This window comes from Podarcis gaigeae (genome assembly GCF_964106915.1).
Source record: "Podarcis gaigeae genome assembly, chromosome: 6".
Taxonomy (NCBI): domain Eukaryota; kingdom Metazoa; phylum Chordata; class Lepidosauria; order Squamata; family Lacertidae; genus Podarcis; species Podarcis gaigeae.
This window is the reverse complement of record NC_139682.1, coordinates 92,937,469-92,960,313: the sequence shown is the minus strand read 5'-3', so window position 1 is coordinate 92,960,313 and position 22,845 is coordinate 92,937,469. Positions and strand designations below refer to the sequence as shown.

Below are 22,845 nucleotides of genomic sequence, written 5' to 3'. Positions count from 1 at the left end.
TTTATTGCTACAGATATCAGAAAGTTCACTTCTAGTTTATTACTACTGATCACCAGAAAATCACAAACCATTCCTGGACTTGCAATTTATACAAATTTATCTTATATGGCTAAACAACCTGTGACCTCTGGCAATACAGATAGAGCTGAACAATGGACTGTAGAAACACACAGATGTTTCAGTTCACTTCATCGAGGATGAGTTTCTAGTCTTGAATTTTAAACTCCCTCCCCTGCTTTCATCAAATTAATTCATACGAGTTCCTGATTAATAATAAAAAGCCATGCCATCAGCATTCAGAACCCCAGCCGGGAATGTCATGGCTCAAAGGGCAGAAATCTGCTTAGAGCTACAAGAGAACCCAACTGAATTTGTGGCGTCTCAGTCTATGAATGCGTAAGCACTTCATCTGTTCACTGCAACACAATATGCTGAGAGACTACATGTTACAGGCCAAAAGCAGGACAAATAGTCAGTGGGCAAAGATAGTAACCAGCAAGTCAAACAGGTTTTATTTTGTCTGACCATTTACGCGCCAGATATTTACTATCTGGGAAACTCTCAAGCCTTTAAAAAGGAGCTTTGCGAGTGTTGGTGCTGTGCTTTAAAGCCTTAAATGGCCTTGGCCCAGTATGCGTGAAGGAGCTTCTCCATGCCCATCACTCCATGGCCATCATGGACACCGAGGTCCAGCTCTGGTAATAATAATAATAATTCTCGTAACACTACTACTGAGTTATTAGTGCAGACCAAAATACCATACCTCCCCTTCTCCAACCAGTGCAGAGCAAGAGATAACTTACAGCCATCCTATCTGGTTTTATCTTTGGGTTGGATCAAGACTTTGCTTCTAACAATGGGAAGTACATTTCAGAAGGTTGAGGGACCCCGAGAAACAGTGTGGGAAGTGGCATTAGGTGCTGTAGAGGAAAGGGGAAGTTGGCAATGGTCACCTTCTCCACTTCCACCAGTAGGATCCCTCCACTGAATGAAAAGCCTTCTATGGATGGAAGGTAAAGCCTGGACCTAACTCACTAAACAAAATTTATTTCCCTATATGAAGCTGAACCTCAGTACAGAGAAAGCAGAGGGAAAATCCCAGTATGCATAAATTGCACGGTTGAATTTTTACTTCTCATTGTGAAGGCATGGCAAGGAGGAGAATTTCTGGCACTACAAAAAATGCTAGAAACATAATCTGCTGGTTCCTTCTGACAAAGTTACATTGGGTAGAGGGTGGGTGGGTACACATACAAAGGCATGGCTCGCAGAAGCCTGAAGCACTTCAGCATGCCAGACCATAATATAGTACTTTATTGTAAAAATAAGTTTTCAGGGAACATAGCTGACATATATTTTACCCTAAAACTCCTTTAGATGACAAGTGAAAGAGCTGCCCCTCTTTTGGCAAAGGTATAAAGACACTTCACTGGCAATGAATTAGCTGCTGTTCCATCATTTCTAAGGCCCATTTCATATGTCACAATGGCAACACAATTGATGTTGAAGTCAAGAACAATATGGGTACCCATCCATAAAGCAAGTCATTTGTATGAAGTACATCCCACATAATCCAGAGTTATTTTAGCCACACCAGCAAAATCATGTTCACAAATAGCCTATGGTCAAGTGATGTGAATGTCTGCTGCACAGATACAGAAGGGCAGCAAAGGGTGTCCAAATACAGTTTAGTTAATAAGAGTGAGTGTTCCATATGTGGAGCTATTGCCAATGAAAAACATTACAGGGTACTCCTATTTACACCACTGCTTTATCAGGTATTTCTTGAACCAGAGTACGATTATTCAATTAAGCTCCCACTATCTTTGCCATCAGTCCAGAGAGGGCTCATCTATAGGGTATGTGGCCTCTTTGGAAAGTTTTTGGGTGCCATTAAGAGGTGGAGTGGGAAGCAGACAGATCAAATCCATAGGGACAATCCACCAAATTTCTTTCCTGTGCCAGCCACATTAAAATTAACTATTCATTTCAATTAGGATTGCACTAGAGAATTTCCCCAGGGCATGTGCCCCATGTTAATTAAGAGGAAGAGGGGTGCCATTTGGGGTTTTGTGTTGTTGTTGTTGTTGTTTTTGCTTTAAACACCAGCCTATCTCTGACCTGCTGTAACTGTTATCACATTCAAAAGTCAAAGTCCAACCATGTGTCAGGTAATTGTTGCTTAGGAGTGGCAGAGTTGGACAATTCTTCCACTAACAGATGTCTGGTCAGACACACTGCAGCAGAGATATAGCAGCTGCAAGGAAGGATTAGAGAAATGAGGAGACATTAATTTGACATACCAGCCTTTAAGACAGATTAATCCCTCCCCTGGCCCAATACCTTCTCATCTTTCGTATTCACATCCACTTTTTTTGATCGGATGGCTTTGGTTACATGGTCAATGTTGTTTTCTCTGCAGTAGTCAAATATGTTCTTATCTTCTTCCCTAAGAAGACATAAGGGAGGGTGAGCAAATGCGTACTGTTACTGAGCAACGCACAGAAACTACACAAACATAAGATGCCCAGCTTTTCCACCAATTCAATCATTTCAGCATTACTGAGTACTACAGATTTCCAGTGCTTTGAATGCAAACAGCATAATTCAGGTTGGGATACACTCTGCATCACACATAACTAAAACAATATACTGAAAGCTAACCTCCCGCAAGGAATGAAGAAAACCAACACAAACCAATTTCAGCCATGAGGAAAAATGTGCACGAATTCATAATAAATTAGTATCTAAAGTTGTCCCTTAATATATCTCTATAAAGCCCCATTTGACATGTATAATATATATTAGTGCACTGGGGCTGACAGTATTTCTTAGCAAAATAAATATGGAATATTCCTTCTGCCATCCATTATTTACACACCAGGGTCTGTTCTCCCTATTTCTGAAGACCCCCCCCCCCTTAAAGTAGCAAGTCTGATACAGATAACTTATATAAAGTGGGCTAGTTGGAAAAGGTCACCAACAAAGACTCCAATGGATGTAGTCTCAGTATCACCATCCAGTGATGAGCAGCAAACCAGATTTTCTCAAAAGGATGCTTGAAAGGAAGGCAGAAGGGTTTGGTGTTGCGTGGTTTGGTGTTGCGTCTCAACTAACAAACCATAGTTTGCAATTAGCAAATGAACTAGAATCAGAAACCAAAGTTTGGCAGGTACAATAGGCTGTCTCCAACTCCACAAGCTGTTGCACTAGGGTGGTTAAAGTGTTTCTGAAGCCAAGTGCTGAGAGGGTAGAAAACAAATGCAGACAAATCTTTGTCTGAACCACAGTTTCCATGTTGTGCATTTGTAAGCTCAAATGCTGGTTTGGTTTCTAAACTACTGTTAGCATAAACCAAACTGGCAATGAAACTGAACCAACATTGTTGTGAAACCTATGGCCACATTCAGACAATTATACAGTGGTTCCTCGCAAGACGAAATTAATCCGTTCCGCGAGTCTCTTCGTCTTGCGGTTTTTTCGTCTTGCGAAGCATGGCTATTAGCGGCTTAGTGGCTTTAAGAAAAAGGAAACAAACTCGCAAGACGTTTTGTCTTGCAAAGCAAGCCCATAGGGAAAATCGTCTAGCGAAGTGACGCAAAAACCGAAAAACCCTTTCATCTTGCGCGTTTTTCATTTTGCGAGGCATTCGTCTTGCGGGGCACCACTGTACCTTGGCTTATTAAACTGAGATATGAATAAGGCTTTTGCTATGCGCACATCCCTTTTCTGGTGTGCCTCAATAAGCCAGGGAGTCTCTAATTAATCTAAGCTACCTTGCCTTTTTAAAATAAGGTGATGATAAACAAGAGGAATATATGAATGAAATAATGAGAGAGGTACAATACAAACTGGAAATGTTGAGTGTGCCCTGTCAAAGTCTTTCATTGCTGTATGATCAGGTTTATCTTGTGGATAAACTTTAGCATCTTAATCTGAACTTCTCCAAGTTGTGAAACACAAAAGTACCATATTTTTCGCACCATAGGACGCACTTTTTCCCCTCCAAAAATGAAGGGGAAATTTGTGTGCGTCCTATGGTGTGAATGCAGGCTTTCGCTGAAGCCTGGAGAGTGAGAGGGGTCGGTGCGCACTGACCCCTCACGCTCTCCAGGCTTCGCACACCTCTCCGCAAGCAGCGGGAGCCCAACGCTGGGCTCCCGCTGCTTGCGGAGAGTTGCCTGCATGTTGAAGCCTGCGTGCGCTGAGCTCAGCGCGCCCAGGCTTCGCGGACCTCTCCGCAAGCAGCGGGAGCGCTCCCCCTGCTTGCGGAGACTTGCCTGCATGTTGAAGCCTGCGCGCGCTGAGCTCAGCGCGCCCAGGCTTCGCGGACCTCTCCGCAAGCAGCGGGAGCGCTCCCACGGCTTGCAGAGAGCTGCCTGTTTGGGGGCTGGGGTCGGGGGAAGCTCGAGCTTCCCCCGCCCCAGCCCCGCGCCTGTGGGGGAAATAATTTTTCCCCCTTTATTTCCCCCCCAAAAAACTGGGTGCGCTCTATGGTCTGGTGCGCCCTATGGTGCGAAAAATACGGTAACTCAAAACACGGAACTAAGACACTGACATGCCAGAATGTATGCCAGAATGTATAACTACCCTTCATGTTTACACAATGAAACATGTTTGAAAACAGTCTAGTCTGGTTCAGAGCAATACACACTTTAGAAAACACATTAAACTAAAAAAATATATACCTCACTTAGAACTGAACATTTCCTGAGTGACTTACAAAGGGGAAAGAAATTCAGTTCTACCAGAAAGATAGCCACAAAACACCCTTAATCATCAGTGTTAGTTTTCAAAGGATAGGAGCAATGCTACAATTAACATGTTTTCACTCCCCACCCCCATTTTATTGCCTCATTTTCAAATACTCTGGTGCAATTTGATGGTATTTAGCTTTTTTGTCCACAGGAACATAAGCAGAAACTAAGAGCTGAAGTCTCAGCAAACAATAAGCTTGCTACAATGGGAGCACAGCCAACTTCAAATTCATCGTGCTGCTAAAAAAGCTTCCAGGTTATAATGGAACTAATCTCACAGTTCACAAATTGAAGTATAGCTTACATGCATGCAGGATACTGACAATAACAAACTAATCAAGAGGTCAAATAAAATATAACCACTTTTGTAGTTCAAACACAAAACAATACAATAATTGATGGCTTTTATATCTTGCAAGCAACAATCCCTCCAAGAAACCACGTATGTGCTGAAACAGGTGAGAAAAACCCCCAGAACAAATGGCACATCACTTATGCTGTTTCTTAACTCCTTTAGCTTTATGTGCTTTGTGAATTATGATTCATTCTTCAGAACTCAGGGATTTCTTCTCCTTCCCTTCTGCTAGTGTAGCACTTTTGAAAAGAAAGTGCTGATACTGGGCTCCTGCTGCAGAAAAAATGCCAGAACAGACTTCCTTTGACCTACTCCTCACTATGGATGTGGTCTCTAAAGAATCTTTCTCCTAAGCATATGCACTTTCCTTTTACCTACATTGGGTGCTATATACTACTGCAGGTTGTAAGTGGGGAAATCATATATCTGAAGGCTTTCTTGCTAAAAAAGAGAGAAAGCAAGGGCTTCTGAAGGAGTCCATTGCACTGCTGAACAGCTCCCACTGTCAGAAAGTTCTTCCTCATGTTTAGTCGGAATCTGCTATCCTGTAACTTGAAGCCATTGGTCCTACCCTCCAGAGCAGGAGAAAACAAGATTGCTGCATCTTTCATGTGACAGCCCTTAAGATATTTCAAGATGGCTATCAGATCTCCTCTTAGTCTCCTCTTTTCCAGGCTAAACATACCCAGCTCCTTCAACAGCCCCTCATAAAGTTGGTTTATGATCAAATCTTGGTTGCCCTCCTCTGAACACATTCCAGCTTGTCAATATCCTTCTTAAATTGCGGCGCCCAGAACAGTATTCCAGGTGTGCTCTGACCAAGGCAGAATAGAGTGCTACAATTGCTTCCCTTGATCTGAACGCTATGTGTCTATTGATGCAGCCTAGAATAGCATTAACTTTTTTTGCTGCTGTATCACACTACTGATTTATGCTAAGCTTGTGGTCCACTAAGGCCCTTAGATGCTTTACACATGTACTACTAGTAAGCCAGGTGTCCCCCATCTTATATTTGTGCAGCTGGCTCTTTCTGCCTAAGTGCAAAACCTTACATTTGTCCCTAATGAAATTAATTTTGTTGGTTTGGGCCCAGTTCTCCAATTTGCACACATATAATTGGAACTTAATAAACACTGAATGGTACTAGCACTAAAAAAACTGACAGAAGCAGAAGGATCATTAGTGAAAAGAGGAATACAGCACTCCTGGCCGTCTCTTGTTTCTTTGATGATAATTCACTAAACAATTGAAACTCTGCTTATTTAGAAAAGTTATTTAAGCTTTTTAAAATAGTCTATGCAGTTTGAACTTCTTTGTGAAGGAGATAAGATGCTTGTGCTCAGTTTATCTGGACGAAGCCCTGAAATGTCTTCCCTTTTTTATCTTGCCCCACAAGCAGCTCATATTACCCAGTGAGTCTTTCAAATTTCTACTCTTTTAAAAGAAAAGGCTCTGGGATTATTCTGCATCCTTGGAAACACTGCACAGAATCTTCCCTGTCTGCCTACCTTTGTGTTGGGTCATCTTTGCAGCTAAACAGACAGCTGAGAGGGTGGTTAAGCTCCATCACTGTACCCTCTATGTTTTTCTGGACCTGTCTAATTGTTGTGGTAGAAGGAGATTTGGTTGAAGGATCCTACCTTGCCCAGCAAGGCCATGTGCCACAAACAGGTGGCCTTGCCTTTCTGCTTGGCACCGTGCCACTGAGTGTACTGAAGCTCAATGAAGCAGAGAGAGAGAGAGAGAGAGAGAGAGAGAGAGAGAGAGAGAGAGATGGAAGCCAAGGCACAGTTGCAACAGTTACTGTTTATGTCAAGGCCTTCTTACCCCCAAGGGACCCATCTTCACATAATCTATAATTATCTCTTCGTTTAATCGCCCCGTCACTTCTGAAGCTCTCCTGGGCACAGGAAGAGGAAAAGCTCATTAAGTGAACCTTTTCTCCTCTCTCCAGCCACCCATAGCTTTTAATTGCTTGGTGTTGTTATTATCTATCAGTGCAACTGGGATCATTTTCATAAGAAAGGGAGGTGGGAGGGAGAGAAGCAGGCACGTGTCCCTGAGGTATGCACTGCAGACAAACCTTTGCTTTCTCAATTATTTATGCCAGCTGAGGTTTTACAAGCTGAATAAATCCATAACTCAAGTTTATTCTGAACAGTCTGGTTCCCTAGGGTGGAAGTGTTGCCCACTTGCCTGCACACTTCTGTGCTGTCCTCAGAGAATAACTAGGACATAACAAGACATGTGTCAGGCAATTGCCCATGCATGAAAGAAGTATGCACAAAATTCAAGATTACCAAGCATTTGAAAAGTCATAGCATAACCCCCCCCCCCTCAATGCAACATGTTTTTTTGACTCTTACAACACAAGGGAATGTAGCCTTTGCTAATACTCTAGCGCCTATCCAGTTAAAATGAAAAGTAAAAATCCACTGTGCTTCTCAGAAAGTTAGAATGCAAGTAAACCCCCTGAAGGCTTCTACAAATGGCAAATTCCTTGACAAATTCCTTTGCCACTCCTGTCCCACCCAACCCTACGGCCATGGGGATACAGATCTCTCTCCTTCGGGCTACATCTCTGCTGCTGGGGAAGCAACAATTACCAACACTTAAATCACAAATTGTAATTGACAGCAAAATCAAATTTTCTCCCCACTACTACCAAAAAGTCCTACAATTGATAGTGTGTGCAATATGACTATTCAATTGTCAGGTATATTTACCAGATGTCTGTGACATCACCATAGCTGTCAACGTTTCCCTTTAAGGGAAATTCCCTTATTTCGAATAGGATTCCTCACAAGAAAAGGGAAAAGTTGACAGCTATGGAAATCACTCACGCCAACCTTTTTTCCTTTAAAAAGGAGAGCATTTCCCTGCTCTTCCACATAAGTGCATTCTATATACAAAGGCTTAGTTCAAACATAATGCTAACTGAATGTGCAAACATGCGCAGGAGATTGTAGTCTCTTTGCTGCGTACTGTTGTGAGTTAAGCCATGTTTTCTTTTCTTTTTTTATAATAATTTTTATTGGTTTTTTAACAAAAAGACAAACAAAACACAAAACAAAAACATATAAAAACATTTAAAACATGACTTCCCCATACCTCCCTTTCACTGCATCCTTGTTTTACAACTCTTTAGCAACCCTTCAGTCAATTTCTCTAGTAGTTTTCTTTAAATTTCCTTAATGTTAATGTTTACAGCTGTAATTCTCTATTTCTTACCCCTAGACCAGTGTTTCCCAACCTTGTGCCTCCAGATGTTTTTGGCCTACAACTCCCATCATCCCTGACCACTGGTCTTGCTAGCTAGGGATGATGGGAGTTGTAGGCCAAAAACATCTGGAGGCACAAGGTTGGGAAACACTGCCCTAGACATCCTGTCAGTCCTCAATTTTACAACAATTTTTAAGATATATTTTAAATTTCTTCCAGTCCTCTTCCACTGTCTCTTTCCCCTGGTTGCGGATTCTGCCGGTCATCTCTGCCAGTCCCATAAAGTCAATCACCTTTGTCTGCCATTCTTCCAGAGTAGGTAGTTCTTGCATCTTCCAATACTTTGCCAACAGGATCCTTGCTGCTGTGGTCACATACATAAAAAAAGTCCTATCCTTCCTTGGCACCAACTGGCCGACCATGCCCAAGAGAAAAGCCTCCGGTTTCTTTATAAATGTCCACTTAAGGACTTTTTTAATTTCATTATAGATCATTTCCCAAAAGGCTTTGATCTTTGGGCAGGTCCACCAAAGATGATAGAAGGTACCTTCAGACTCATTACATTTCCAACATTTATTATTGGGCAAATGGTAGATTTTTGCAAGCTTGACTGGGGTCATGTACCACCTATAGATCATTTTCATTATGTTCTCTTTTAAGGCACTACATGCCGTAAACTTAATGCCGGTGGTCCATAACTGTTCCCAGTCAGCAAACATAATGTCATGACCGATATCCTGTGCCCATTTAATCATAGCTGATTTAACCGTTTCCTCCTGTGTATTCCATTTCAACAGCAAGTTATACATTCTAGATAGATTCTTAGTATTGGGTTCTAGCAGTTCTGTTTCTAACTTTGACCTCTCCTTCTGAAATCCTAATTTCCTGTCCTGCTTAAATGTCTCATTTATCTGATAGTAATGTAACCAATCTCGAACTTTAAACTTTAGCTTCTCATGACTCTGGAGTTTAAACTTTTCACCATCTAGTTCTAGGATTCCACAATATTTTGGCCAGTTAGGTTCCATGTTTTCCCTCCACCAGACAAACCATGAGCTGCAATCTATCCCTTGATGCCTAAGTAGATTCCTACTGGAGGAAGTGGTCCCAAAATTATTTAGAGCTATACCCAGCAACTTGAATTGTGCTCAGAAACAGGATCAGAATGTAGTAAAACTGTTTTAGCAAATGAGTTGCAATAACCAGTTCTGCTCAAGAGTATGCCTGCAGCATTCTAGAATAACTGTATTTTCTGAACAGGTTTGAGAGGCAACCTCACACAATATGTGTTGCAGTAATCCCACCAAGACCAAACTAAGGCAGGGGTGGGCAGAAGGCAGACTGGGATCTACTGGGTAGATCTCTCAGAAATTTCCAGTTGACTGGCAAGAATTTCTGACTCTCAGTTGTTTATTAACAAAATTATTCCTCCTTAAATTGCATTACTGAAATGAAGAAACCTGATGGGGGTGTTAACCACAAGTGGATTTTTGCATGGAAGGACAGAGAGTTCAGTTCTGATGCTAAAAAACAAATCCCTCAATTCAAAATTTTTCAATGTTATGCCCTTGGCTCCAGCGGTTCTACTGAAAAACACAGGTTGATCCTGCAAGCATGAAAGTTACCCACCCCATAACTGAGGCATGTGTAACTATGGTCAGAATTGGTGCTTACATATCTGAGCCAAGCCACTGCCAAGAAAAAGCTGTATATTCTTGACAAAATCATGGAGTATGTCTTCGTTCCGCACACTTAACAATCAGTTGAAGTTTTATAGCACAATCCTAAACAGGTACACTCAGAAGTCTCACTGAGTTCAGTGGAACTTACTCCCAAGTAACCATGTATAGAATTGCAAGCTTCAATCATTAGGTTGTTTCTGGAATCTGCTAGTTTTAGGGGAAGTTTACAACTGTATGGAAAAAGCTGCTCTTTAAAATTCTGCAGGCCTTTGCGCCTGACCACACGCAGTGACCTCTGGTATTTTCTGCCAAAACAGTTCATTTGTCTCTCAGATCAACTAATCAATTCCAGAGCCATCAATCATTCCAGTTCAGTACTAGTCTAGCTCAGAGTTGGCCAGATGGCTGCCTCTGTTAATGGGATTAATAAAATTCTGATAGATTACATGGCATCAGACTACAAAATATGATAGGGACTATCAAAAATGCTGGAGAAGATTGTGAGGAGAGGGAAGAGACAATAGCCCATCATTTCTTGGCAGTTTAGATCCCTGTAGTGTTCCCAAAACAAGGAAGGAGATCACTACAGTTCCCTCTTCATGCTGCTGCAAAAAACTATCCTTTACTTTTTAATCTGTTCCTTTAGTACTTCTACCTAAAAGGACCACTTTAAAAAAAATCATTTTTGATCAGTTTTGTTCAAGTTTTCACATTCTACAGTACTAAACATTTCTCAAATTTGCAATATCCAACTTAACAAAAACAGCATTTAAAGACACTGCTTAAAAACAGTTGCCACCTAGCTAAAGCACATTAGTATATTTCTGCACAGTTTACAAGGGTGTTTAGTCATTAAATGAATACATACAAAGTGAGTGAGAGGGTGTATGTGTGTTTCGTATCTGTATGCAGCTCCTGGTGAGCAGACACTGTTGTTACTTGCATTGTTTAGACATAGGTTGCTGTTTTTCAGAAACAGAGAAAAGGTACATTATATTAAAAAATATCTTATTTTATTTAAAGTTGAGTGGGGAAAACACACACACACCCAAAAATCAGAAGCAGGCAACATATTTAGTATCAATGGTCTGATTAAAGTTCATTATGAGCCAGTAGTCTGCAGGTATCGGCACATTCCTACAAATGGATACTTGGAAGTAAGTCCTGTTGAGTTCAATGAGACTTACCTCCAAGTGAAAGTACAGTGGTACCTCGGGTTAAGTATTTAATTCGTTCCGGAGGTCCGTTCTTAACCTGAAACTGTTCTTAACCTGAAGACCACTTTAGCTAATGGGGCGTCCCGCTGCCACTGTGCAGCCGGAACACGATTTCTGTTCTCATCCTGAAGCAAAGTTCTTAACCTGAAGCACTATTTCTGGGTTAGCGGAGTCTGTAACCTGAAGCGTCTGTAATCTGAAGCATATGTAACCTGAGATACCACTGTACATAGAACTATAGCCTAATTTCTATAGCTGTTTAGAAGTATACACACACACACACACACACACACACACACACCTGCTTACAGATTATTGGACATGTGACTTTTCTACAATATCACATAATTCATTCCTTCAGGGCACCAAATCCAGACGCCATCACAGAGAGGCATTTTCAGCAGTTTGTTTGTTTAAGGTTTCATTAAGGTTCAGCAAAATTTGAAATAGGAGGGTAAAATCCAACAGCATCCATTTGCCAGTGGAAACAACACTGCTGGTGGAATGATTTCTCCTTCCCTCCAAAGCTCCTGGCATGCCCAGAAGATCTACTCTGGAGCAGATGGGTGGGGGACTGCCTTCACGCAATGGTGGATGTTGCTCAGAACTTAGCATGCAGGGCAATGGTAGACAGAAGAACTAAGAGTCAGGTGGGACTGAAAAATATTGGGGTGAGGCATTAATATCTTTATTAGGCACAGTGCTTTAGTGTTTTCAAAGTGTATGACATACATAAAAACATTCAGTAGTCCTCATCCCACCTTTAGGAAATTAGATTAGCCTTGCTAGTTCATTGGGGATTTTGCTGGTGTGAGATCTGAATGCTGCACATACGCTTTTCCATTACACTATGAATTTCTGAACTATTTTAATTGGTTGTTTAATAGTTAACATTTGATTTGATATAAATATCAAAGTGAGAATTGAACAACCAAACAAGTGCCGAATACATGCATACTGCAAAAAACTCAAATGTTTTTAAAGAGGTTGGCCTTTGAAAAAACATTATGTCACTAGTTCAAAATCTTACAACTAACACAACAAATTTTGGCTTCTCTTTATTCCCAGTATTAATCATTTAACAGTTTTCTCTCACATATCTCATCTCTCATGCCAGACCTATCAAGGAAAATAAAAACGGGTAATTTGAAAAAGAACACTGAGTTCTGATTTAAATCAGAGACATATTTTTTAAACTATAGTGAATTTGTTTTAAAATAACTAAGTTTGAAATGAAGTGTTAATTTAATATAAACACATTAAAACCTACACTTAACCTCTATCAACTTTTAATCTTCAAGCTATCAAAACAAATTAGAAAAATAGTGGGGGAAATATCTACTTTTTGAGGTCATTATATATATATATTTTAATAATTTTTTATTGATTTTCCAATTTTATCGACACAACAACACTAAATAATACATACAACAACAGACACACACACAAAAATAAATCTTATTTTCTTAACCTCCTTTTCGTAAGCCTCTTTTCTCGGACTTCCCCATACCTTCCCCTTTTTGCATCCTAGTTTCATAAATTTTTCAGCAACTCTTTTAGCCAATTAAAATTTAAACTTATTCTCCTGTTCAATATCACATTAAATCAAAAAGAATAAATATAGCTGTAATTATACATCTTCCTTTCCCTTCACACTTTAACACTCCTCAATTTTATAGCGATTTTTAAGATATACTTTGAACTTCTTCCAATCTTCCTCCACAGTTTCTTTCTCCTGGTCACGGATTCTGCCGGTCATTTCTGCCAGTCTTTTAAGTAATGCCTGTGTCACTGAATCCATGAATGCTGTTATTTCTTTTTCCTGTCCTGCTGCACCTGTTGGCGGTAGTCCTGATAGCGAGCCCCTTTTCTTTTGTGCAGCTTTAGCTTTAGACCTTGTTGCTATTTCGTCTACAGGGCCGCTCATGTCCCAAGGTCGTTCTCACAAGAACAGGTTTACAATGGAAAAATCCAGTGACTTTCTTTTTAAAGCCTATGTTGCAACTGTTACCTTCAGCCCTCTAGAGGGAGCATCAATGTATCCAGCAAACAAAGGAAACAAAGAATCCAACAGCCCTCAGAGGAAAAAAGTTTCTAAGAAAGTCTATCAGTCTTTTAGTTGCAACAATGTTATTTCACAAAGTCTCAAAAGTTATATCCAATAAAGTCCACTTTAAAACAAAGGTGATCTGACAGTTCCTATCAAAGTGCTTCACCTAGGCAGTCCGTTCCCAGAGTCAGAGACTGCGGGAAATTGTCCTTTTAAGCTCCCTTATGCAGGTTACCTTTTCTTCTACTTCTTCCCCCCCTGATTCTGCTTACAAGGGGAAATTAGCTTCAGTGTTAGGGTTAGCCCAATCCAAAAAGTTCACAATAAATTTTCAATTGCAGCTTCCTAGTTCCGTTGCTTTAGCGATCATGCAGTCCGGGGGAGGCAGACTTCCTTTATTTACCGTCCCCGTTTTCAGCCAAATTTTTAAAGGTTTTTGTTTGTAATCCCAGTAAGGTATCCAATCTTACTTACGGGTGCTCTTTTTCAGTCCAAATTTCAGGAAGGAATCGACGCTCTCCGCCTATGGCGATGCAGCTTCACTCCACGGGCTGGGTAGTGACTCTCAGCACCACGCGATCCCCCGATGCTCCTCCGGAGCCTTTAAAAAGGCTCTTTTGCAGTAAAGGGGGGCGCAAATGGTGCCCACCGAGTCTCCTTGTTCACAGGCTTCCGCGCCTGTGATTTTAGGGGTCCCCGCTTCGCCGTAGCGGTCAGACCCGAACTCGTGGAGCAGCCCTCTCCCCGGAGCACAGAGAGAGAGCCGCCATTAAGCGCTGGCGCCGACCGGAAGTCCCTTTTTGAGGTCATTATAAATGGGGCAAAGGGAGCATTACTGATATTGAGGCTTGGTGCTGAGACCAGAAATTAGCAAGCAACCACCGATGTTTTTGTGGGCGGGAAACTAGTATTTTAGTTTAGTGATTTTGGTTTAAAAATCAGTTTATCTGGGTAGTATGAATCCAAAAGCTAAAAATGAAAGGGCATTTGGTTTCGAACAGCACCCAGAGGCCTACACAAAAATATCGGGGTAGGAGATGGCATATGATGAAAATACAATACATACAAATAATATATACTTTAACTGGTTTAGAACTAATCCAAATCCTGTCTTTTATTTTGTTTATAGGATTATGGAGCTAAAACTACTTGAAGCTTAGCATCCAGTAGTGAAAAGGTGGCAAAAGAATAACATGTAAATATGATATGGTTCACATAATTTTTACCTTTGGTTCATGAGTTCAACATCTCAAGGGCTTCATGTGACACTTAACCAGAAAGAAATGAGATAGGATCAAAGGAGCTTGAGGGGTGGTATTTTTCAGGTAGCTTACTAAAGTTAAAGTTAAAGAGCTTGGGTTATATTATATCCTATAGTGGTTTTGTGGTAACTAAAAGCACTTTGACTTCTACAAGATAGGGCACTTGATTTTCCCCTACTCTCCCTACAATACTTTGCACTGCCCAAAATACTCCTGAAGGCTGCATGACTCTCTGGAACAGTGTGATGATGTCATCATCATCATCATCATCATCATCCTGCCTTTCACCCAAAGATCCCAAGGTGGTTCACAATAGAAAATGGGTGCATATAGGTAGGGGAGATTAGTGAAAACCAGATGGTCTGTCTTGCGTGCACAAAAGTGCTTTCTGCTAGTACAAAACCACCATCAGAAACAGCCCCAAAGATTCCACTCCCACTAAAAGGTATTAGTATAGCAAAGCTAGGAAGATGGCATTTTGTCCCATTTTTACTGCTGTGAATAGTCATTCATCTGTTCTTGCATACAGTTTAGCACTGCATAAAACTGGGAGGCCCACATGGGAGGCAACTGGTTCATCATTCTTGTAACAGACAAAAATGTTTTTGTTTTCCTGGGCATTTTGGAACCACCAATGATTGGATGTTTTTCTGATTATGTTTATAAATATTTTTATGTCTTTTTACTGTATTACAGCATTTTGTTTCTGTAAATTATTCCTGTAAATTGCTGTGGGACATTCTGTTGTGGGAAGTGAAGTATAAATTCAAAAAACTAACTACCGTATATACTCGAGTATAAGCCGACCTGAATATAAGCCGAGGCACCTAATTTTAGCACAAAAAACTGGGGAAACTTACTGACTCGAGTATAAGTCAGTTCACCACACCACAAACCTGGTGGTGGTGGTGGCAGCGGCCGAGGAAGAACAAGCAGCCTGAAAGGGCTGCTTTCGGGCTGCTCGTTCCTCCTCCGCCACCGCTGACAGTGGCAAAGGTGGTGGAGGAGGAAGCAGCAGCAGCCCGAAAGGGCTCCTTTCGGGCTACTCGTCCTGCCGCCACCACCTCTGCCACTCACAAGAGCAGGGCCTCTCCCAACCGCGGCTCCTGTGCCTGCCCTTGCAAGAGGTGGGTGGCAGTGGCGGAACCAGCGGTGAGAAAGGGCTCCTTTGGGCCGTTTGTCCCTCCGCCACCACTGCCCACCTTACTCAACTATACGTTGAGGGGGGGTTTTCAATGTGCTGAAAAAGACGGTTTATACTCAAGTATATACGGTAACTACGGTAACTAACTTTTACCTTTGGCTTTTCATTGCCTTTTGGACCCACTGTTAACAATTCCACTGTGGGGCTGTGTAAAGACAACTAAAAATAACACTTATGTTTGAGGCAGTGGGCTCTAATCCATGAAAGTTTATGGTACAATAAATCTAATACTTTGTTGTTTTTGTGAGTCAAATATCTTACTCTGGTGGATGCTAAGTTTGCTTCTTGACAAAAGGACAGCCAGATAGATGATCCTGAGTCTTAGCCAATCTTCCCATCTTCTCATTTTGAAGCTACAGTGCCCAAGAATACTGTTGATGGGTCGGCTTACTTAAATGCACAATCATGATCTACAGCTACAGAATAGATAATTGAAAAAAGTCACCTTGTTGTGATCAGAGCACTGGGTGATAGAAGTCCGGATGACTGGGCAGTGGGACAAATTAGGAGTGTTCAGGGGACTGTTTCACATAGTACATGGCTAAGGCCACCTAATTTTAGCCACATCTGCAACCTCTTATGACACATTTGTGAGAAACTTTCCAAAATAATTGCTCTCTGGTCTGCTCTGGGCACTGTAGTTCAAGCTGGAGTTGTTCAATGTGGCCTCTTGCCATATATGCCACTTCAACTTGTTTAATCTTCAGAAGCTGACAGTCAGTTTGAAGTGGATACAATCACATGCAGTTCAGATCATGCTTTCTGTAGCTCACTAAGGCTGCAATCCTAGGAGATGTGGAAAAATCTGAAGGCAGTAAAATTGCTTTGTTCTATACCTGGTCAAGTTCAAGCCTGAATTCCACTATCCACTTCAGAGATGTGAATTCCTCCAGTTCCATTGACTATTCTTCCACGACCCAAAGGATTGCAGTCTAAAAGCATTTGATTAAGACTGGTAGAATGTGTTTGTAATGGTAGGGGGGTATTAAATTTTCTATTATGGAAAGATGGCCTAGATTTTACTATACGTAAGCAGTTGCTTCAAATATACAACACACTCAAGTGAACTTATTTTGCTGTGGATGAACCCTCCTATTACTGCTTAGACTGAAAATCTTCTAGCCTGAAGAAAAATCACCGAGCACATGACTGCAGAAGAACTCCAGTCATCCTTCATCCACCCATTTAAATCTGGCTCTCAGTTTTGACATACAATGGTGTAGGACCATCTTTATAAAATTATCTGCAGTTGTTCTTCCCTTGTTTTTCAACATTTATATTACAACTTCAAGAAAATAAATGTAACGAAGATCTGGAAATAAAGGGGAAACTTTCATAAAGATATTAATGGTTCCATTCATACTATTACCATTAGAATATATCAGAATGTGGATCATACACACTAGATCACCTTCCTTCAATATTCATAGTACCCTCTTCAACAGTTGCCCTTCCTCACAATATCTCCATTTGCTAAAATCATTAAATGCACATTGATCTGTACTTAAAGGGTTAGTAAGCAATCCTTGGACTCCACAGAAGTGGTGTTGAAGTAAATAAGCCTGAGACACCAGCAAGATGAATCAAAACATGAAGCCTGTCTCTAGTACTAAAAGAGTGTTAGAATTAATTTCGGACTTTGGTCGGGTGGCGGGATTTAAGCTGAACAAGCAAAAAACTAAGGTTATAGCAAAAAATTTGACAAGTACAGAAACAGATGAGTTTGTGAAAGAAACAGAATTAAATGTGGTTAAAAAAGTAAAATACCTAGGGGTGTATCTGACCTCCAAAAATTTGAATCTGTTTAAGGACAACTACGAGAAATGTTGGTCAGAAATCAAAAGAGATTTGGAAACATGGTCAAGATTGAAACTTTCCTTGTTGGGCCGAATAGCAGCTATAAAGATGAATGTATTGCCAAAAATGTTATTTTTGTTTCAGACCCTACAGATCGTGGACAAGGTGGAATGCTTTGGAAGGTGGCAGAAGGATATCTCTAAGTTTGTTTGGCAGGGCAAAAAGCCCCGAATAAAGTTTAAGATATTAACTGATGCGAAAGAAAGAGGGGGATTTGCCCTGCCAGACTTGAGGTTATATTACGAATCCGCAGCCTTCTGCTGGTTGAAAGATTGGATCTTACTGGAAAACACTGATGTCCTAGATCTGGAAAGGTTTGACAACGCCTTTGGGTGGCATGCATATTTGTGGTATGACAAGGTCAAAGCGCACAAACTGTTTAAAAACCACATTGTCAGGAGAGCAATTTTAATGGTCTGGACAAAATATAAAGACTTATTGGAGAGTAAGACTCCGAGGTGGCTCTCACTGGTGGAGGCCAAGGCACGTAAGAGACCTAATATGGAAGCCAATTGGCCTAAATATGAGGAAATTATTGAAAAGATTGGAGACAATTGGAGGTTGCAGAGCTTGGAAAAACTAAAAAACAAGGTGCGAGATTGGTTGCATTATGCACAAATTCAAGAGGTCTTTAAAGTAGACAAGAAGGTTGGATTCCAGGTGGAAAAATCGAAACTAGAGACAGAACTGTTAGAACCAAAAAGTAAACTACTTTCGAGAATGTATAACCTGCTGCTTAAATGGAATACTCAGGATGAGACAGTCAAATCCGCCATGATAAAGTGGGCGCAGGATTTGGGACATAACATTATGTTTGAAGACTGGGAAAGGTTATGGAACACCGGAATGAAATTTACGGCATGTAGTGCCTTGAAGGAAAACATTATGAAAATGATATACCGGTGGTACATGACCCCAGTCAAGCTTGCTAAGATATATCACCTGTCTGATAATAAACGCTGGAAATGTAAAGAGGCGGAAGGGACATTTTTTCACCTCTGGTGGACCTGCCCGAAAGTGAAGGCCTTTTGGGAAATGATTCATAATGAACTAAAAAAGGTACTTAGATTTACCTTACCTAAGAAACCAGAGGCCTTCCTCCTGGGCATGGTGGACCAGAGAGTGCTTAAGAAGGACAGAACCTTTTTTATGTATGCTACTACAGCAGCAAGGATCCTGATTGCAAAACATTGGAAGACACAAGATTTACCCACACTGGAGGAATGGCACACGCAGTTGATGGACTACATGGAACTGGCCGAAATGACTGGCAGAATCCGAGACTTGGGAGAAGAAACATTCGAGGAGGATTGGAGAAAATTTAAAGACTATTTGGAAAAACATTATAAGTTGTATGAATGTTAAAAAACGCACCTTTTAGGAAATTCTAGCTTCAGTAATGTTAAATTAAAGAAATGGAAATTAAGGTACAAGGAGTCAGAGATAGAATAATGAAACAACTTTATTGTGTTAAAATGAAAACGTACATGATTTGGGCCATAATATATTTGAAATTGGGTAACATGATAAAATGGAAGATACAATAAGTATTGAAACAAGTTAACAAATTGCAGACGTTATGCATCACAGAGAATGCAGGGTTGGGAGGACGTGGGGAAGTCCAATAGATTTGGAAAAAAGAGTAAGAAAAATTTGTAACTTTCTTTTTCTACTTTTATAATATGCTCTTTATTCTTTTTTCTGTATTTCATAAAACTAATAAAAAATATTATAAAAAAAACAAAACATGAAGCTAATGAGTAAGTTTTTTAATTGTAATAATGTTGCAATGGTGTTTCAAGGTTTTTCCATTATTGTGCTATTTTTACCACTAACTGTGAAAGGTGTTGCACATAATGTTTCAACGGTGAATTTTGGAGGTAATTCACATTTAGGAGGATAGAAAAAGGAGCGATTAACCAGCTAAAAAAAATAAGTCCGTTGACTGTCCCACTATTTTGCATTTGTTAGTTCAAAACAACATGTGTGTTTTGTGTGCTAGCAACACTGATACTTCTACAAGAACTCCACTATGTTTTCACATTGGATGGGGCACCACATTCTGAGATTCCTGCATTGCAGGGGGTTGAAGTAGATTACCCTTGGGGTCCCTCTTTCAACTCTATAATTTGATTATTCTAGATCTTCCATTTCCTGTCATCACTTACTTCACCACAACTTTCAAATAGCACAGGCATGTCCAAAGTCTGTTTTGGGGGCAGAATTTGGCCCACTGGTCGGTTTAATCCGACCCCTGTGGCAGTTTATTTCCTGAGGTAAAATCCTAAAAAAAAACCTCAACAACATCAAACCTAAAAAAAGCTTACTGGCCCTTCAGTTGGCCCTCATGGCCCTTCACTTCATCAAATCTGGCCCTCTTTGAAAAAAGTTTAGACACCACTGATATAGCATCAACACAGATTTCTCAGTTTTACATTTTTATTTCTAATGCTGACCTCAATTAGTAACCTTAATTTTTAATTGTAAGTTTTAAAATATGTTACCTTTATTCACTTTGGCCAGCAATATTGATTGTGCATCTTCAACCATAAACTTTAAAACAACAGTTCTGCTAAATGAGATTGCAACACAAACCTCCATGTGTTCAATCAGAAGTAAATCCAACAATATTAGTGGGAATTACTCTCAGCTGGAGCATTAGCTATTAACATTCAGGTGCAAAAAGGCTTTTGAATACAGCTTATAAATGAAAATGGAGTCCCAATGTTAACTTCCTTACAGTACCTATCCAATATTTTCCAGGGAAATAACGTAAAAGGTTTTTGGTAAGTATTAAAAAATTGAACAGTAATTGAAACACAGAAACACACACTCACCCTCCCCAAACATTTCACACCAGGGAAAAAATAGTACCTGGCAGCAATACTGACAGCTACTGATTTAAATTATTAGGGGGCCTAGAAAGTTCTTTCATGCCATTTATTATCTGACTGGAGAGGGACTATCATTTTTGTTGATATTCTAAACAAACACGGAATGAAAATGAAGCCATGAAAATATACCTGATGGTTTCTTCTTGATACAGTGAGCTGACAACTGGGCCTCCAAACCCAGCTTTTCCCTCCTTTCCTTTCTTTTCTGCTATCTGAAACAACAAACATTAAAATATAAGTTCTCCAACCATCACATGAAGAACACAGGAAGAAAGCACAGTCACCGTTTCATGAAGAAGGTGGAGGAAGATTGGTAGAAACAGTGATATTCTGTGCATATTCAAATAGAAATTGTTTGAACACAAGTGGGAATATTGTTCCCAAACAGAAAACAGTTACTTTGCTATACTCACTTCATCACTTAAGCCAGCAGTGAGGTGGGCATCCTCATTGCAATTTTCAGATGTCTCTTGAATACCGTTTTGTGCGGACAGGCTAGTTGTTTAAACTTTTTCAAGCTGAGCCAGACATGTTTATAACTATTTTGTATTGTTTTTATGACATTTTATGTTTTATTGCTTATTTTGTTGAACACTGCTTTAATATTTTACATTGAGGGGGCAGTGGACTTCCGGTGAGGCAAAATGGCGGGCGCCACGGTGGTACATAGCTCCTGATGGCAGCCAGCATCAACTGTGCTGCCTGGTTGGCTCCCAGGCCGCCAGAACTGCCGCCGCCAACACCGCCACTGGAGGCAAACTGGGGGTGCCTGGTGTGTCAGCCGGGTTAGCCGCCAGAACCCGCCCCCCGGCAACGACCTTGGCTGAGCTGGGACCGAGAATACCTGGCCAACGGCCCAGCAGAGCCAACCCGAAGAAAAAAGGAGCCCCGACCTCCCCAGCTTACCATTGTTGCCACTGTTGCCGCTGACACCAAAGGGAAAAAGGAGAGGTAGGAGAGTACCAGGAGGGCCAGGGAGGCTGTGACAAATCACGCGGCCATGCGATGGAGGACACCCCAGAAGAGAAGAGAGTACAGCGTGCGCGCACACGCACACACACACACCCTTGCTGGAAAATATATTTTAATAATATTCAAAACCTCCCCCCCCCTTTTTTTTGAGAGGCCCACTGCCGCTACAGCCATCTTTTATTTTTTAAATCTTAATTCCCTTTCCTTAATTTTTTAAAATATTTCTTAAAAATGCGTCCCCCCCCCCAATTTTTTACCTCAAATTTCTCTCTTAAGAATTAAAATGGCGGCAACCAGAAGAGAGCCCTGAATCAGCACAGGCCACTTCCTGGGATCGCCGCTTCACCACCCATGAGGGGGCAGTGTACACATTCAAACAAACAAACAAAGGTGCTTGCTGAAAGCAAAAGAAATGAGTATTTTAGCCACATTCCCAAATCAGCTACTTCCAGGAAATCAAGTCACTGTGTTCCTGCAATCAGTTCTAATGCTGACCTATGCACCCATCTCTGCAAACCTGCAATGTTGTATGATTACTTATTCAGAAGTGAAATAGAGCAAGAAGTTCTAGATGCACTTTCCCCCTCTTGATCAGCTTGAATAAACCCCAATTGTATAAAGAAACCGAAGAATGAACAAGTTACAAGTTTGGTACTGAAGAATAATTCATCATACGAACAAGCCCTCAGAGATATAAATTATTACACAGCTGTATAGGGGACTGCCTATTGTACCTATTGTACGAAGGAGCATCTCCACCTCCATCGTTCTGCCCGGACACCGAGATCCAGCACCGAGGGACTTTTGGCGGTTCCCTCATTGCGAGAAGTAAGGTTACAGGGAACCAGACAGAGGGCCTTCTTGGTAGTGGCACCCACCCTGTGGAACACCCTCCCACCAGATGTGAAGGAAATAAGTTGCTATCCTATCTTTAAAAGACATCTGAAGGCAGCCCTGTTCAGGGAAGTTTTTAATATTTAACGCTGTATTGTTTTTAATACTTGATTGGGAGCCGCCCAGAGTGGCTGGGGAAACTTAGCCAGATGGGCGGGGTATAAATAAATTAATAAATAAATAATACCAGGCCAGGCCAGGCCAGGCCAGGCCAGGCATGTCTGCTCTGAATGGAAGCCGCTCTCCAACAGTGCTTCTGACTGATCCTTATAATTGAACTTTTCAAGGACTGAACCTGGGACCTTCTGCATGCAAGCCATGTGCTTCAGCATTGTACTATGGCCCACTGTATAGTATATTCCTTCTCAAATGTATAGCACACAAGATATCCCAGAAGAAACTGTGTACTCATGGCATCGGTTCCCAGGTGTAATGGCTACTTAGAGGACATGTCTACACTGGACTCCCTCTTTTTGACT

The 22,845-nt window shown here is 41.0% G+C and overlaps 1 protein-coding gene and 1 long non-coding RNA gene across 2 annotated transcripts in view; one reads left to right on the top strand and one right to left on the bottom strand.

The window, feature by feature from the left end:
* ACBD6 (acyl-CoA binding domain containing 6) overlaps positions 1-22,845 on the bottom strand; it is a 102,258-nt gene that overhangs the window by 57,704 nt on the left and 21,709 nt on the right. The window contains exons 4-5 of the mRNA XM_083743992.1: positions 20,630-20,712; positions 2,344-2,449 (exon numbers count right to left, since the gene is read on the bottom strand). Coding sequence (XP_083600118.1) covers positions 2,344-2,449; positions 20,630-20,712 — 189 coding nt within the window. The remainder of the gene's footprint in view (positions 1-2,343; positions 2,450-20,629; positions 20,713-22,845) is intronic.
* On the top strand, positions 9,356-15,558 carry LOC310846919. The gene is made up of 3 exons (XR_014565625.1): positions 9,356-11,223; positions 11,467-12,583; positions 14,089-15,558. It is a non-coding gene; the product is annotated as an uncharacterized lncRNA (long non-coding RNA).